The sequence below is a fragment of the Pan troglodytes genome, chromosome 1, assembly GCF_028858775.2.
Source record: "Pan troglodytes isolate AG18354 chromosome 1, NHGRI_mPanTro3-v2.0_pri, whole genome shotgun sequence".
Taxonomy (NCBI): domain Eukaryota; kingdom Metazoa; phylum Chordata; class Mammalia; order Primates; family Hominidae; genus Pan; species Pan troglodytes.
The window spans coordinates 156,549,207-156,568,682 of record NC_072398.2 but is presented as its reverse complement, the minus strand read 5'-3'; the positions used below and the strand labels follow the sequence as shown (position 1 = coordinate 156,568,682).

Genomic DNA, 19,476 nt, shown 5'->3' with positions numbered 1-19,476 from the left:
TTATATGGCTCTTTCTCACTGTGTATATTATTGCTTTGTAGTTAGAAGACAAAGCTAGAATTTTGGAGGTTATCTTTGTTTTTGTTGTTGTTGTTGTTGTTGTCTTTTAGTCTCTAATATTTAAACTGCTCCCAGATAGGCTCCCAGATATAAACTGCTCTCAGATATTTTGATGGATCCACTCTACTGCTTTCTTTTTTCTACTCTACCTTCGCACTTTAGTCATTTGGTAATTGCATTCTAAAATTATTTGGAAATAACCAGTCTGTGATTTCAGAGCATTAAAATATATGCATAAAAACCTGTACTAGTGCCTTCTGACATCCTGCATCAAGTCCAGAATTGTTCTCTAATTTCAAATTCTCTAGCAATTCAACACCACTTTCACCCAAATATTCCCTCATTATTTTTTAGCATGCACTCTCTGATTTAGTAAGTACATTTTTAGTATAATTCCTATTGCATACTACACACACTCCCAACTCTTGCCCTTTGCCAAGATCTTTCCCCAATCTAGAATTCATTTCCCCTTTGTCTCTTCCAGCCTCATCTCCTTTACACTACCGTATAAATTCAGTCTTTGCCTGTGTTGTTCACCACTATATCCCAGTATAAAGAAATTTTCCTGGTACATGATAAAGTCTCAGCACATATTTATACACTTACTAACTGACTGTTCTTCAAAGCCCACTTCAAAGCTAATCCCTTTCTTAACCCACTCTATCTAGTAGTACAGCGTGTAGATGCAATTTTCTTATTGCATTTGAACTTCCAGAGAGCTCCTGGTGCTGTAGAGTTCTCTGACAGGACAGTCTGATTCTCATCATGTGTATTAATTAGTAATTTGTGGTTAAAGACATCATCTTGGAGGTCCCTGTTTTGTTTGACATCCTGGAATACTTCTACACTGCGCTACTGCAAGAAAAATGATTTTAACATATTTTAGATTTTCTGTAATTTAAAAGAAGATTATTTATACTCCAAAGATAAAATCAGTAGCAATTACAAGAGAAGTTCAAAAGTAACTTTTTTATAAAGGTCAAGTCAAGGCGGGAAAGCAATTATATAAAGTGATTCAATATCATATTGGACTCACTCAAGATTAAGAAATAGTGGCATTTTTCTTGTTTTGACCATGAAGCAAAATAGTTAAGGGTAAAGGAACATTATGTAATTTATTATAAAATAAATATAATATAGCCCATATGCACTAAAAAATTCCAGTGGCAATCTCCTAATACTGAAATGACTCATTTACAAGCCAAATGTAAAATGGGCATCAAAGACATATGGTAAGGAGCATTCAAAGACAATCTTGGACTATCATATGCATGTCTGTAAAATAGTCCACAATTAAATTTACTAATTCTGGGGAAGAGTAAGCTCTCTTTGGACTATCTCAGCTTTGATTTACTTCTTAAAAAGGACACTTTTTTTTCTGCCCTTATTGAGGTATAATTAACAAATAAAAGTTATACGTATGAGGCACAAGGTGATGTGACATATGTATACATTGTGAAATGATTACCATAATCAGGCTAATTAACATATCTATCCACCTCATATGGCTACCTTTTTGTGTGTGTTGTGAGAACATTTAAGATCTACTCTGACACTCTTCTTAATCTAACTTGAATTCTTGGTTGAAGGGGGACTTTGGTGACCTTTATGCTATTCTCCTCAAAACCTTAAAAAGTGGTTTAGTTGGCATCATTTCACAGATCTCAAAACACTCCTTTGTGCTGAGATTGTATCTAGAATGTATTGATCATGGCATTTTCCATAGAGAATCCTTTTGCTACATTCATTTCAGGCCTTTTCTTGAACTGTCCTTGTGCCTAGGGTTCCAGCAAGCTGATTCTCTTGCTCTGACTCTAATATGCCCATGATGCTTTTCACTCTTTCCTTGTAACCACAATTGTGTTAGCAAATGAGCCTCAAGGAGCTGAAAAACTGATCTTCAGCTGATGGGTCTTTTTGACAAGTTTAGAGGGTTTGTCTAAAGTAGGAATTCTTTATACATTCAACATTAGATAAAGTATAAACATGATTACATTTTATAAATAGCTGTTTTGAATCAGCAAAACTAAAAAATTTTGATTTAGCCCTTTGGGGCCCATTTATTCTCTAGGGCAAACAAATGATGTCTACGGTCCTCTTCTTTGAGGGACCAATTAGATTAGGACATAGCAAAGCTTACTCAATGTCTACTTTTTTTTTTTTTTTTTTTTTACAGTCACAATATTCTTCTCTATGAGGATGGGCATGCTGTGGTGGCAGATTTTGGAGGTGAGATACCCCAAAATGGCATCCTTTTTTTCTTTGTTCCTAGCTGGTACAATATGGTGCCTGATATTGTACCGTGAAACTGAACACTGAACACTGACAGCTATACTACACTGAACACTGACAGCTATCCTACCCTGAACACTGACAGCTATCCTACCCTAAATCATTCAAATTTCAATGACCCTACATTTTGAAACTCTGTCATTTATTTCTAGTTTTTCTTCTTTATTATCTCCAGCCAAGAGAAGGGAAGTGAGAATTTGAATAAGACAGAAGTCTCTTGAGGTTTCAAAATTTTAACTGTGATCTTTTACCTTGGTTTTAAGATATTTCCTTTGACATGATTTATTTTCTCTTTCCCTCAGAATCAAGATTTCTACAGTCTCTGGATGAAGACAACATGACAAAACAACCTGGGGTTTGCTGCTGCTTGTGTTTCCTATAATTATAAACCAATTAAAATGTGTAAACTCAGCATGAGAGGATGTAAGATGAGAGCAGTTTTAATTGGAAGAAATGTCATTGTCTCAGTGTCGGGATAATGGCTTATGTTTTTATTTTTAGTAAGCTGTCAAAATAACTATCTCAAGGCTCTACTAGAGAAATAGATAAGATATATATTTGGAAAACAGTATGGATAAAATAATACAGAATATGTTTCAAATGTAACTGAAAAGAACGTTGTGGGCATGGATCTTTTCATATTTAGATCACCTAACTACTTATAGTAAAGTAAACATTTAATAGGGAACTCACAATAAAATTAGTAGTTCATCAGCATCTATTAACTATTCATCGTTCTCCACTTTAACATTGTAATGTAATAAGAGGTATATCCAAGTATTAATGTTTAAGTAAAATATAAATTATAATAACTGAAGCAAGGATAATTGTACTCAAAACGTCTGCAATTAAATTCATTACCTGCCCTCTCCTTCACTCTCCCCAATCCCTCCCCCTGAAAAAAAGTAGACTTCTCTTTCTGGACTACTTGTGATAACTAATTACCTAAGCCTGGAGTAATTTTTCATTCTTTCCCTTTCCTGCTTCTACTTACACTCAGTCACTTTTTCTGGATGTCTCTTTCTTTTCTTTAAGTTCATCTTAACCTCTTAAACCTCTCACTTCCTGCTGCTTCAGTTCAGATTCTCGTCATTTCTTTTCTGGACTAGTATCACAATAGGCTTCTAACTCCAGTCCTCTCTTCTTGTTCATTTTTTGCATCATCAACTAAGTTCTCATTCCTATGGAGCTAATATTCTACTGGAAGGGGATAAATACTGGACAAATTAACAAAATATATCTCAGGAAGTGATGAGTGTTATGAAGAAAAATAAAAGCAGAGTAAATGAATGGAGAGTGATGAGGTTGTCATTTAGATAGGATGAAGGAAAACGTTAACATTTAATAAGAGGCCTGACGTGGGAGTAATCTACATGGGGGGAGAGCTATGCAGGTGGGGGCAATAGTAAGTGCAGAGGTCCTGGGGCAGGAGAGTTCTTGGTGTGTTCAAACTAACATGTCTGGAGTGAGGTGAGCAAGGAGGAAAGTGGCAGTTTATGAGGTAAGGGAGGTGGGAACAGTAAGTAATCTTTTGGCAGGACACAAAGCTCATCCCAGACATGGGACATAGAGGCAACTAAATTAGTGGTCCTCAAGCCTAGGTGCACATTAAAATAAGTTTAGAAACTTTTTTTAAGCATAATGCCTGAATCTGATCCCCAGAAATTATGATTTTATTGGCCTAAAATTGATCTTGAGTCCCTGCATCTTTTAAAAATTCCCCCACATAATTCTAAAAAGCAGTTAGTTGAGACTCTCCAACTAAATAAGCTTTTGTTGAATGTAATTAAATTGAATTTAACCAACAGCAAATAATATTAACTCTCTTATTCTAGCCGCATAGTCTTTAAGCACAGCACTAATAAATAAATAAATTAGTGCTAATAAATAAATTAGTGCTGTGCTTAAAGACTGCTGCTAGAATAAGAGAGTTAATTTGAAATTTATTTTGAAAGCTGTTTTGTTTCTCATTAGTTATGTGGCTTTATGTATGTTATCTAATCACTCTATGACCCCTCTGTGCAAAAATGGGCATACTGTGTACCTGCTCCCACATATACAGTGTTGTGACACAATGCATAATCTGCTATAAAAATGGAGACTCTTTGGAATGTGGAAGCTCATGTAGAAGAATTGCATATGAGCACCATAATAAGAATAAAGATATTATTGGAAAGCTGTAACTATGCATGGTTTCAAAATAAGGTGGACATTTCAAAAGAATTAGCAGCCAACACTACACACAAGATTTTGGTAAGAGTGATAAAAGAATAATGGTTTCCTTCAATGGACATTTAAAAGTGTTTAGCAAAGTTTATTAATGAAATAAGGTGCAATGGGGATTTAGAACTGGGAGGGTGTGGCTCCTCTGTTTTGTCCTTGAGGAATCTGAGGTCCAGGAAACATGACATACTGAACAGCTACCCAGAGCTGTTCAGTAAGTGGTAGAGCCAGAACTAGAATTTTCATCTCCTAACTCTAAATCCAGTGTTCTGCGCCCTAAACTAGAAATCAACCAAATTTATGCATTTGCATCCCAGAATGGAAACTATTTTTTTAACTGAAAAATGTGAAATCACAAATGAAAAGAATGTAAATAATGTCATCGAAACAGAGGCTAGAACTTTGTATGGAGGGACTTGTAATATTTTATGGGCTTCCTTTCTGGAATACTGCACAAACAGCATTCATAAATAGCACATCTGGGCAGAGAAAGTAAGACAGACCTGATCCAGCCAGTGATAAATCTACTTCATAGGAATATTCTGGGCACTCCTCGGGAGCCATTTCTCTCCTCAGCCATGAGCACACTATTTATGGGCCTAATTTAGTAACTTCCTAAATTACAACCTGAAGACTTGAAGGAGGTACCTCCCACAGTGTGTGATTCACTCCCAGGGAGACATAGGGTCCCTGGATGAATCCATGGTTGGCTATTCTGAACCTTGTAAGGCTTCTAAGGGAGAAAGATGTTTATAGATTTTAAAAAATAATGCTGCTTCTCATAGTATAAGAGGCAGACTTACTTGATGATTAATTACTTGTGTGATGTTTTAGGAAGAATTATGAACTTTACGATCTTCCAATGATTAAAAAATGCCCTTTGAGGAACTGAACAGCCACAGTAAACACACTGTGTATGTATAAACATGTTTATTGCACACACTGAGGGCAATATATATGGATGTTAATTTATATTTATGCCTTTTGAGAGCATCGGGAGAACACAGCAAATTCTCACTAAGAAGAATGCTACTCTGCAGTGGAAGAACCAAACACTTGGTAAATGGCTTGTGGATGTTTCTTGATGTGCAGAACCTCCGTTGGATGGCTCCTGAGGTGTTCACGCAGTGCACTCGGTACACCATCAAAGCAGATGTCTTCAGCTATGCTCTGTGTCTGTGGGAAATTCTCACCGGCGAAATTCCATTCGCTCATCTCAAGCCAGGTAAGACACACTGCAATTGAAGTTTTCCTGTTTTACAAAGTTCACTGGATTTTTATAATTTCAAGAAAATTTTTTTACACAAAATGATTAGTCTCAGTGAGATGGCAAAAGAGGAGGTAAGCAAACAATCTTAAATTGTTTTAAGGTTTGTGCCCAACCCAGAAAATTTAATGACTTACCTGTGATTTCAGACCCAGACACACAGAAATGCAGGTATATTTTATTAAAGTTTGGGACTTGATTTATTGATTGTTAATAAAACAAGCATATAACTATGATCATGTGGCATGTGAGAGCAAATAAGGTGGACAATGTGATATTTATTTTTTGAGATGAGATTTTAAAATTGCCCTTGTAACATGTATATAGGGATAAGAAAGTAGTAACACAGAAATAACCTATTAGGGCTGCTCTCTGCTTATCTCACATCATAAAAAAGAAGATGGGTTTTCCTAACATTTTTGTATTATATGCATATTTTTTTATATATGTATATGGATACATTCTAAAAATGGGGCATGCAGTGAGTCTGGCTTTCATTGATGATACACATTATGCTCTGCTCATGTGTAGAAAGTGAAGATGAGGAATCTAATCACAGGTAAAATATACACATATTTTAGGTTTAAAGTAAACTTCATTTGCATCTATCTCTCAATTGCATTTGGATTGCTTTCATATCTTGTCACACTAGACAAATCTCCTTAAGGACTTTGCATCCCTAAAACTTAGCACACTTGTAAAGTAGTTGTCAAATGTAATCATAAGTAATTTTAAATGATTATATTGTAATCTCCTAATGGCCACCCTACAACAATATATAAGAAGGATAAAGTCAAAAGAGATGTTACTTAAACATCCCTTTTAACAAGTTAAAAGTCTTGACCAAGATCAAAATATTTATGAGTACTCATGTACAGAGAGGTAGCCACATCTCATCTCATACTCTATTTTGGAGTTTTTTTTCCCCAAGCTACCATATGGTCTTTTAATTACACCCTGCATAGCAGAGTGCTTTTCACAGGTTATGTGCTCTGTGCATAGTTTGTTAAGCGTAATGATGATGTAATTGTCCTAATTTTTCTCTACATATTTTCTATAGTTTTAAATTAGACTTAGCCCTTATTATACTGTGGATGTGTGGACTCTATTTTGAGCTGTACCAACATTGCCATTTGTAAGGTCTTGTTCTGATGTCCTTCCTTCTCTCCACTTCTTAGAGTGTGCATCCTGATAAGATTGATGGATATACAGAAAATTGATTATAATTTTAGATGTACTGTGGTGTTTTTTCATAAGAAAGAAATACAACTTCTTTTGCATCATCCCCTGTGTCAATCCATTAACCTGGCCCTGTTTATTTTACCTTCTAATACATGGGTTTCTCTACCACTTACCATCATCCACCACCATCGTAGCCCAAGCTATCTTTCCTTTAAACCACTGCAATAGTCTTTTTAAAAATAGGGTTTATTTAGGCATAATATACCTGCAGTAAAATTTACCTTTCTAGGTTAACACTTCAATGAGTTTTAATAAATATATACAGCTGTATAACCACAATGGCAATCAAGATGTATAACATTTCCATCACTCCAAAAAGTTCCCAGTGCCTGTCTGGGATCAATCCACTTCTCACACCTCCAGCCCTTGGCAGCCAATGACCTCATTTCTGTCCGGATAAGCTTACTTATATACCAATGTCATATAAATGGAATCATGTTACTTCATTTATCAGTAATTTATTCTTTTTCACTACTATGTAATATTTCATATTATAGATGTGCCATGATTTATTTATGCATACAGAAGTTCATGACCATTTGAGTTCTTCTCATTTTAGGGCTATTAAGAATAAATCTGCTCAAATAATTGAGGCTTTTGTGTGGTTGTTTTTGTTTCCATTGAATAAATGAGTAACAGATGGATTGCTACATGTTATAATAAGAGTTTTTCCAAGGTGTCTGTACCATTATGAATTTCCAACAGTAGTCGGTGAGAATTTCAGTTGTTTCACATCCTTGCCAGCACTTTGAATTGTTTATTTTTAAATATATATGTATATATTAGGCATTTGAGTGGGGGTACATGGAACATCATTGTGATATTTACATTTCACTGTTGACTAGAAATATTGACACTTTATGTGCTTGTTTGATATCCATATTTCTTCTGTGAAATGTTTGTTTAAATAGTCTCATCATTTAGTTGTAAGAGTTCTTAGATTATAGGGATTATAGGGAGAAGTACTTTATCTGCTACATGTTTTGCAAGGATTTTCCTGTAATCTGTGGCTTGCCTTTTTGTATTCTCAGCAATGTCTTTCAAAGAGCAGATGTTTTTAATGTCAATGAAATCCATCTTACGAAAATTTTAAATCAATTTGTATCCTATCTAAAAATATTTTGCCTTACTCAAAGCCATAAAAACTTCCCCCTATTTTTTTATGGAAGTCTTACAGGTTTAGGTTTTATATTTATAAGATCTATTTTGAGCTCTTTTTTTTTAAAGTACCCAGTTTGGGTTGAATTTGGTATTCTTTGGTTTATTCCTTTGTTTTTTTAATACAGATGTCCAATTCTTTTCTCATAATTTTTCAAAACTACTATCCTTTCTTATTAAATTATTTTGGTACATTTTTCAAAAATCAGTTGACCATATATGTATGCACTTATTTCCAACTCTATTCTGTTTCACTGATCATGTGTCTACCCTTAAATCAATACCACACTATCTTACTATATTATAGTGAGTCGTGAAATTAAGTAATGTGAATCCTCCAACTTTGTTCTTCTTTGTTAAAAAGGCTCTGGCCATCTAGATTTTTTTTGCTTTTCCATATAAATTTTAGAATCAGCTTGTCTATATTCCTATAAAAAGCTTGTTGGAATTTGATTCGATTGTATTGAATTATTAGATCAATTTGGGAAGAATGAACATCTTAACCGTGTTAGCCTTCTGCTCAATAAACATGGTTTATCTCTATCTTCACTTAGGTCTTCTTAAATTTCATACATTACATAATTTGTTATATATTTTAGCATACAAACCTTGCATATTTTTATTATACTTATATCTATCTATTTTGTGTCTCTTGATATATTGTAAATGTTACTCTTAAAAATATCAATGTCCTAATTGGAAGTAAAACACTCCTAAGCCAATGCAAAACAACTGAAATCATAACAAACAGTCTCTAAGGCCACAGCACAATCAAATTAGAATTTAAGATTAAGAAACTCATTAAAAATCACACGACTACATGAAAATTCAAAACCTGCTTCTGAATGAATCCTGAGTAAAAAAATGAAATTAAGGCAGAGATCAAGAAGTTATTTGAAACCAATGAGAACAAAGAGACAACATACCAGAATCTCTGAGATGCAGCTAAAGCAGCATTGAGATAAATTTATAGCACTAAATGCCCACCTCAAAAAGCTAGAAAGATCTCAAATTGACATCCTAACAATTACAACAAAAACAACTGGAGAACCAAGAGAAAACAACCACCAAAGCTAGCAGAAGAAAAGAAATAACCAACATCAGAGTGAACCGAAGGATATAGAGACACAAAAAACCTTTCAGAAAATCAATGAATCCAGGAGGTGGTTTTCTGAAAAAATTAATAAAATAGATACACCACTAGCTAGACCAATAAAGAAGAAAAGAGAATAATCAAATAGGCATAATAAAAAATGATAAAGAGGATATATACTTCTGACTCCACAGAAATACAAACAACCACCAGAGAATACTATAAACACCTCTATGCAAATAAACTAGACAATCATCTAGAAGAAATGGATAAATACCTGGATATGTACACCCCCGCAAGACTGAACCAGGAAGAAGCTGCTTGCATGAATAGACCAATAATAAGTTCTGAAATTGAGGCAATAATAAATAGCCTATCAACAAAAAAAAGCCCAGGACCAGACGGATTTACAACTGAATTCTACCTGAGGTACAAAGAGGAGCTGGTACCATTTTTTCTGAAACTATTCCAAACAATTGAAAAGGAAGGACTCCTCCCTAACTCATATTATGAGACCAGCATCATCCTGACACCAAAACCTGGCAGAGATACAACAAAAAAAGAAAACTTCAGACCAATATCCCTCATGAATATTGATGCAAAAATTCTCAATAAAATACTGGCAAACCAAATCCAGCGGCACATCAAAAAGCTTATCTACCACAATCAAGTGGGCTTCATCCCCACGATGTAAGGCTGGTTCAGCATATGCAAATCAATAAACGTAATTCATCACATAAACAGAACTAAAGACAGAAACCTCATGATTATCTCAATAGATGCAGAAAAGGTCTTTGATACAATTCAACATCCCTTCATGTTAAAAACTCTCAATAAACTAGGTTTTGATGGGACATACATCAAAATAATAAGAGCCATTTATGACATACCCACAGCCAATATCATACTGAATGGGCAAAAGCTGGAAGCATTCCCCTTGAAAACTGGCACAAGACAAGGATGCCTTCTCTCACTACTCCATTCAACATCGTGTTGGAAGTTCTGGCCAGAACAATCAGGACAAGTGAAAGAAGCTAAGCATATTCAAATAGGAAGAGAGAAAGTCACACTGTCTCTGTTTGCAGATGACATGATTCTATGTCAAGAAGACCACATTGTCTCAGTCCAAAAACCTATTGTCTCAGTCCTTAAAAACCTATTAAGCTTTAAGCAATGTCAGTAAAGTCTCAGGATACAAATCAATGTGCAAAAATCACAAGCATTCCTATACACCAACAATAGACAAGAAGAGAGGCAAATTGTGAATGAACCTCTCACTCACAATTGCTACAAAGAGAAAAAAAAACCTAGGAATACAACTAACAAGGAAAGTGAAGGACCTCTTCAAGGAGAACTACAAACCACTGCTCAAAGAAATAAGAGAGGACACAAACAAATGGAAAAACATTCCATGCTCATGGAGAGAAAGAATCAACATCATGAAAATGGCCAGACTGCCCAAAGTAATTTATAGATTCAATGCTATTACCATTAAATAACTATTGACATTCTTCACAGAATTAGAAAAAAAAATTAAATTCATATGGAACCAAAAAAGAGCCCATATAGCCAAGACAATCCTAAGCAAAAAAAATAAAGCTGGAGGCATCATGGTACCCAACTTCAAACTACACTACAAGACTACATAACCAAAACATCATGGTACTGGAAAAAAAAAAAAAAAAACACTTAGACCAATGGAAGAGAACAAAGAACTCAGAAATAAGACCACACATTTACACATCTATAACCATCTGATCTTTGACAAACCTAACAAAAACAAGCAATGGGGAACCCTATTTAATAAATTGTGCTGGGAGAACTGGCTAGCCATATGCAGAAAACTGAAGCTGGACCCCTTCCTTATATCTTATACAAAAATTAACTCCAGATGGATTAAAGACTTAAATGTAAAACCCAAAACCATAAAAACCCTAGAAGAAAATCTAGGCAAGACCATTCAGGACATAGGGATGGAAAAAGATTTTATGACAAAAATGTCAGAAGCAATGTGGCAAAAGCAAAAATTGACAAACGTGATCTAAACTAAAGAACTTCTGCACAGCAAAAGAAGCTATCATCAGAGTGAACAGACAATCTACCAAATAGGAGAAAATGTTTATTATCTATCTATCTGAAAAAGGTCTAATACCCACAATCTACAATGGACTTAAACAAATTTACATGAAAAAAAAACCCATTAAAAAGTGGGCAAAGGACATGAACAGACATGTCTCAAAAGAAGACATTTGTGCGGCCAACAAACATACAAAAAAACGCCCAACATCACTGATCATTGGAGAAACGCAAATCAAAACCACAATGAGACACCATTTCATGCCAGTCAGAATGGCGATTATTAATAAGTCAACAAACAACAGATACTGGCAAGGCTGTGGAGAAATAGGAATGCTTTTACACTGATGGTGGGTATGTAAATTGGTTCAACCATCATGGAAGACAATGTGGTGATTCCTCAAAGGCCTAGAACCAGACATATCATTTGACCCAGTAATCGCATTACTGGGTATATACCCAAAGGAATATAAATCATTCTATTATAAAGATACAGGCATGCTTGTGTTCAGTGTGCAGCACTATTCACAATAGCAAAGAGATGGAATCAACCCAAATGCCCATCAATTATAGATTGGATAAGGAAAATGTGGTACATATACACCATGGAATATTATGCTGCCATAAAAAGGAATGAGATCATGTCCTTTGCAGGGACATGGATGGAGCTGGAAGCCATTATCCTCAGAAAACTAACACAGGAACAGAAAACCAAACCCCACATGTTCTCACTTATAAGCGGGAGCTAAACAATGAGAACACATGGACACAGGGAGGGGAACAATGCATACTGGGGCCTGCTGGGGAAGGCAGGGGGAGGGAGAGCACCAGGAAAAATAGCTAATGCATACTGTGCTTAATACCTAGGTGATAGGTTGATAGGTGCAGCAAACCATCATGGTACATGTTTACTTATGTAACAAACCTGCACATCCTGCACATGTTTCCCGAGAACTTAATAAAATAAAATGAATCAATGTCCAATTTTTTGCTACTATTAATATATAGAAATATAATATTTTTTATTGCAATCTAGTACCCCACAAACTTACTAAATTTACTTCTCCATCCTAGTTCCCTTTTTTGTACCTTCTTTGGGATTTCTACATAAATAATTATGTCATCTGTTAATAAAGAATTTTCTTCCTTCCTTCCTTCCTTCCTTCCTTTCTTTTTTCTTTCCTTCCTTCCTTCCTTCCTTCCTTCCTTACTTCCTTCTTTCTTTCTTTCCTTTCCTTTCTTTTCTTTTCTTTTCTTTTCTTTCTTTCTTTTCTTTTCTTTTCTTTGCCTTTTTGAACAGTCAGGGACCTCCAGTACAATGTTGAATTGAAGTGGTAAGATATATACCTCATATTTGTCTATTTCTCAAAATGTTTCATCCGCCATCACCCTAGTGCAAACTGCCAGCTTTATCATTTGAACTTCTGAAATTGTTTTTGACTGTTCTTTCTTGGTTTATTTTTGTTTTCTTTTCCTCTCCAATCTCTAAACATCCACTGAAATAATATTTTAAAAACATAAACCTGATATATTACCATTGCTTAAAATTATTGTATGGCTTCCCATATTCTTAGCATTAAATCTCAAAATTCTTATGTCCTGTAAAACTCTCCCTGATTCTGTACCTCTCACATTACTAACATCAGTTCACTTTCTGCACTCTCAGTATGTTGCATTTCATCTGACCTCTAGGCATTTTCACAAGTTCTGTTTCCTCAGTAAATGCAATTAATGATGACTACCACAAAAAATTACTGTGAGCATTCAATGAGATGATGTTTGTGACCACACTTTATAAATTGCAAACTCTCTGTAACTGTAAGGTGCAAGATTAGGAAAAAGTGTAATACAAGGTCAAGGCTCCTTTTGATTCTGTACTTCAGTGGCACTCTCGTTCTCTAGGTGGCCCATGTAGAAACTTCAAAGTCATCCTTGACTCCTCTTTAGCTCTCGTTTTATTTCTCTCTTTCTTTCTTTTTAAAATTATTTTCCTATTTTCAGTTCTACAGTTTATCTCTGAAATCCATCCAGTTATCTCCATCTCCACTGCTACTTCCTTATTTCACATGTCAAATACAGCACATTATCTTAAATAGTATCCTGTCTTCAGCTTTGCTCATCATCTTTTTTCCACCAATCACTAGATTTAGCTTTCTAAAAATGCAAATTTGAACATAGCACTTCTCTGACTTAAAATCCCCAGTGTTTTTCTTTTGCTCTTAAGATAAAAACAAAACATCTTAAAACAATCTTTAAAGCCCCTTATGATTATGTCCCTGCCTGCGTCCCCGGCCTCCATCTCACCACATGCAGCCTGTCATCCAGAGTCATCCCAACCACAGGAAACTTTCATATCCCCAGCATGTGTCCTCTCACCTCCATGCCTTTGTGCACATTAGTCTCTTTGTCAGAGACACTCTTCTCCACTTTTCATTACACCAACTCCAATTTATTTTTAGGTCTTAGTCTAAATATAATTTCTTTCCAAAAATCTTTCTTAATTCTCCAATATCAAGTGCAATTTCCTCCTTATCCCAAGTCACCATTTATCATTGCATTTATCGCATTTTACTCACAGTTTTGTAATTTTCTCTACTTCATTAGACTTTGCTAATTATAAACTAAATACTTAAAAAAGGTAAAAATGTCCCTGAGATTTTAGTTCATGGACCCCAGAAATAGTTACCCACTTTAGAGGGAGAATATTATTTAATAAAAAGTTGAAAGTCTTGCCTAAGAGTATCTTTATTCCAATATCCCAGATATTAAAATGTATAGTACTTTATTGGAAAGAGAGTTTGTTTATGATAGATGCTGAATTTTTCAAAGTTGGACAGTTACCATGAATCAAGAAACAAGATGTCTAATATCATTTCAGTGGTTAGGCCATCTAGCATATGTTCAGCAATAAATTATGTGAAGCATCAGATTCAATATAAGCTACATATTAGCCATTTACAACGAGGAACGAATCCATGACTGCAAAGTGAGACAGCATTATCAATTATGGTAGTAGCAGCATTATACAGGACTCATCCTTCTGGATTTAACAGCATACTACCTCCTGCGAAAAATATAAACAAAGAACACCAATATTAGCATTGACTCCTACACAAGTGATAGGGATACATTCGGAAAAGCTTGAAGTTAGGGTCTCTTTTGCATCTCACATGTTCAAATTAACCTGTAATCTCAGGTTTAGGAAAACTGAAAAACCATCACATCCACCACCTTAAAGGTCAAATCAAAAAGATCAAATGCCCACAGGACCATGCGGATGCTCAAGGCAGAACAGTGTGATGAATAAGAAATCACGTGCTCTGACTCACGCTCCAGCCAAACAGCGCTGAGCAGGAACGTAGGTATACCCACGCTGACCATATCAACTAATTTCTTTCTGCTCATTAATTAAGAAATCTATACATTTTTTAATGTTGGCAATTAATTCAGCATTTTAAAGAAAATATTTTTCAGGCTAACACCGTAGGGGCTAAAGAGAATTGGCATGTGTCTTGCGACCTTGTGCAATTTATTTAACCTATCTATACCTTAGTTTATTATTTTTATTCTTAATTCTTTCTTTTATGTTATTATGGATACATAATAATTGTACATATTTATGGGGTACATGTGATGTTTTGATTCAGGCATAAAATGTGTAATGATCAAACCAGAATAATAGGGATATCTGACTTAAGCATTTATCATTTCTTTGGATTAGGGACATTCTAATTCTGTTCTTTAGTTGTTTTAAAACATACAATAAATTATTGTTAACTATAGTCACTCCATTATGCTACTGAATACTAGATCTTATTCATTTTATCTAACTGTATTTTTGTATCTATTAGCCATTTCCACTTTATCTCATCTTCCCCACTACCCTTCCCAGCCTCTGGTAACTATCATTCTACTTTCTATCTCCATGAGTTCATTTTTTTTTAAGCTCCCACATATGAGCGAGAACATGTGATATTTGTTTTTCTGTGCCTGGCTTATTTCACTTCATATAATGGCTTCCAGTTCCATCCATGTTGTTGCAAATGATAGGATTTCATTCTTTTTATGTCTGAATAATATTCCTTGTGAATATGTACCACATTTTCTTTATCCATTTATCTACTGATGTACATTTAGGCTAATTCAAAATCTTTACTATTGTTAATTGTGCTGCAGTAAACATGGGAGTGCAGCTATCTCTTAGATATACTGATTTCTTCTCTTTTGGATATATACCTGGCAGTGGGATTGCTGGATAATATCGTAGTACAATTGTTAGTTTTTTGAGAAACCTCCATGCTGTTCTCCATCTCAGTGACTGTACAAATTAACATTCCCACCAACAGTGTATGAGAGTTCCCCTTTCTTTGCATCCTCACAAGCATTCATTTATTTTTTAAATGGTCATAATAATAAGACCTACTTCAAAAGGTTAGAGCAGTGGTTGATAATAATAAGCACTCAATAAATGTTAGGTATTATTATTATTATTATCTTTAGGCCACCACTGAGTTCTTTCTTTCTGGGCCAGGAACTGCGCCATAGTAAGCAGAAAATAAAGAGGAATAGGTCGCTGACCAGGCCATCAAACTACTCATAGTATAGAGAATGAGTGACAGAAGCAAAATCAGCAGAGTAAGTCTCAACTAGAGAGAAGCACAGAGGACTAAGGATGCTCCCTGGAAGGGCCTTTTACCCAAACTGGAGGAAGTAAAAGGATATCAGGGAAGGATGCTTAGAACAGATGATACCTGAATGCACTTTTGAAAGATGACTACTAGTTAAATAGGTAAACTATGAAGAAGTGAGGAAGATGATCCAGCAGAAAGCTGTATCAGCAAGGTCCAGAGGCCTGAGAAATCCACAGATAGTTCAGTAGGGATGAATCAGGGAATACAAGGACATCAGTCAAACAACACAGACTATAAATGTAAAACTGGAACCAGATGTTGAAAGTCCTTGTACAAGTCAGGGTTCTCTAGAGAAGCAGAACAAGTGGAATATATCTATTTATATGTATAAGAGGTGATTTATTGTGGTAATTGACTCATATGATTATGAAGACCAAGAAATCCCACAATATGCTCTCCACTAACCAGAGAACCCAGAAAGTCAGTGATGTAATTCAGTGTGAGTTCAAAGTCCTGAGAATCAGGAGGGTCACCACTGTAAGTTCCAGACTCTGAAGGCCCAAGGATCTGAAGTGCTGATATCTGAGGTCAGGAGAAGATGCATGTCACAGCCCCAGAAAAGAGAGCTAATTCACCCTTCCTCTGACTCCTCATTCTGTTGGGGCCCTCAAGGCATTGGATGATGCCTGCCCACATTGGTGAGGGTGGATCTTTTACACTCAGTCTATGACTCAAATGCTAATCTCTTCAAGAAGCACCCTCACAGACACACTAGAAGTAACAGTTTACCAGCTATCTGGGTACCCCTTAGCCCAGTCAAGTTGACACATTTAATGAACTATCACAGGCCTTGTGTGTGTCATCAATGGAGGTCACTGCAAAGTTTTAAAAAGGAATATAGAACAACTCTTATTATTATTTTAGAATGCTTCTCTTGTAACAAAGCAAAGGCTGGACTGGAGAAATTCAAAACTGGAGGCAGGGAAATCAGTTCATCTAGAAGAAATATCTATTACGTTAACTGAAGCAGTAGCTTTGAAAGAGAAAGGAGATATTGGTTTAGGGAGATTTTAATAGGACTTCTGAATGGATTGAGGTGCGAGCACAAGGGAAATGAGGAGGTCAAGAAAGACTTCCAGGCTTCTGGCTTAACCATCATGATAATGATGGATACAAGAAAAGGAGGAGATTTATGAGGGAAATGATCAGATTAGGAGGACAAGGAGCCAAGGTGTGAAGCCAAACAGATAGAGAAGAACCAGGCAAGATGAAAAAGAAGCAGGCACAACCTGGCAAATAAGAGCTGTCCTCAATACATTTTAGAGAAAGAAATCAACACCTGCTTTCCAGATTTCATTTCTCTCCTGGGCTTGTCTCCTCTGATACATCATGATCAACTAAAGAAGAAAGCTGAGATGAATTAATCCATCAATATGCATTGTATCCATTCCCATTTCCTTATAACCAGGTACCCAGATTTGTGGATCACTTTCAAATTATAGTCTGGGCCCAAAGAAGAGAGTCTCTTGTTTTCTTTTTGTTGTCCTGTGTGACGCCAGCTGGTTCACAAAGAGATTTAACTCTGTGTCCTGGGATTCCTTAATGCCAGGCTCTTAGTAGTCTAGGATATAGCAGTAATTTAAGAACATCTGCCAATTTTTTCTAGGCAGGTTTTGGTGAGACTTCACATTGAGACTTTAACTCAGAGTTGCAAACTGGAAGTCCGGGAACCAAATATGGCTTGCAGACTTTTTTATGTCACATATGGTATTTAAAAATATGAATTAAAGTACATTTAAAGACACAGATATTCAATAGGTCTCATATTGGTAGCCATTTGAGTTTACTACCCCTCCTTAAATATTAGATGATTATGTCCTTTTCCGCATATTATTTGGACCCTAAAGCATTCTGGATATAATAACTTCATAGGATATAAACACACTGATGATGTGGACTGTTCTTTGACAAGCGACAGGAAAATAGGAGTGAGCTAAATTTCTGAAATCTTATGTTTATTGTGCTAATCCTTATCAGTTTATCACTAAAAGGAGTAGAGCCAACCAATCACCACGCAGATCACTGGAAAGATTAAATCAGTCCAATAGATGGAGATATTTCTATGAATATAGCTGATATTAACATTCCAATATTTCATTACACTGACAAAGATTGCAATGAGAACAGACAATGGAACAAATTAATCTATTCTTCTGACAGTATGTAATGAGAATGGGATGTGGTTTAAAAAATTAAGCCATTCTTAGTGCAATCTCAAGATTGCAATCTCATGGTCTCTCTCAGATGCTATACACTCTGGTGATACATCATTGAAAAGTGTCAGTTTAACAAAGAATGTGTCTTAGCTCTTGCTGGGATTGTAGAACACATTTGCTTTGTCTCACCACAGCCCTGCCCATTAAAAACAATGAAGTAGAATCAATTATACTTTTCAGAACACACATAAACACAATCAAAGTTGAAAAATTAAGATACTTCTGGTAATTTTCTATTGGTCAAAACTTACTAACAAAATATTGTAGCGTATTGCTCTCTTTTTAATCTTTTTAGTGTGAGTTTCTAAATTTAATTTTATAAAACAGAAGACAGTGAAAGGTTACTTTAGGGATTGAGAATCTAATACTAACTTATCCGTAAGTGGGGTATAGATAATTAAGGTTGTCATGGAGAGCTGCACAGTCATTCTCTCTGCATAGTCATATTGCATTATGAGCTGAGCCTTATGACCAGTGAGATAGGTTGTAGCCTTAAAATTTGCAGTAACTCAGTGTAATATTTTACTTGGTATTCATACCCAAAGAGAACCTAAAAAGGACCTAAGTTGACTGGTGTTCTAAACAAAACAGAAAACATACAATTATGTTTTTTATATCTAGCTCTCTAGGTTCAAACCAAAAAGAATTGGTAAGACTTTTAGATGTGCAGATGATGATAATAGCAACAACAACAACGCAGCTACACTTGTTGAGAGCCAACAATGTGCCTGGAGCTCCATGTATATTATCTCAGTTAGTCCTAGTAACCTGTGGGTTAAGTTCTTTTAGGATAAGACATTTGCTCAATGTCACATGCTAGTAAGAGGGCAGTCAAGACTTAAATACTCGGGTTCTCTGTCTTCAAAGCCCATGTTTGCCACCATTATACTCTGTCTTCCCTGCTTCATCTTACATTTAGCAAAATTAATGCTCATGAGGCAAATTGGTTTAATTAGTATCTCCCAGAGAGTTTACAGCAGAGCCAGACTGAAAATTAGACCTCCAGATTTCCTTGGTAAAGGTACTTCTTATTATGTCACTCTGCTTTAATTTATTGAAGCACCTCCTCCCATATTTTTGAATAAAAGATATTATATTGATTAAATTTGCCACTAGATTTCAGTAATTTAACTGCTCATGTTGTCATCTAGAATTAAA

At 35.4% G+C, this 19,476-nt stretch overlaps 1 protein-coding gene across 8 annotated transcripts in view; it reads left to right on the top strand.

Moving 5' to 3' along the window:
* The window catches only part of TNNI3K (TNNI3 interacting kinase), a 304,916-nt gene that overhangs the window by 200,724 nt on the left and 84,716 nt on the right, over positions 1 to 19,476 (top strand). For all 8 annotated transcript variants that reach the window (NM_001204797.2, XM_009459335.5, XM_054659350.2 and 5 more), the window contains 3 exons: positions 2,237 to 2,289; positions 2,655 to 2,707; positions 5,668 to 5,800. In NM_001204797.2, coding sequence (NP_001191726.2) covers positions 2,237 to 2,289; positions 2,655 to 2,707; positions 5,668 to 5,800 — 239 coding nt within the window. The remainder of the gene's footprint in view (positions 1 to 2,236; positions 2,290 to 2,654; positions 2,708 to 5,667; positions 5,801 to 19,476) is intronic.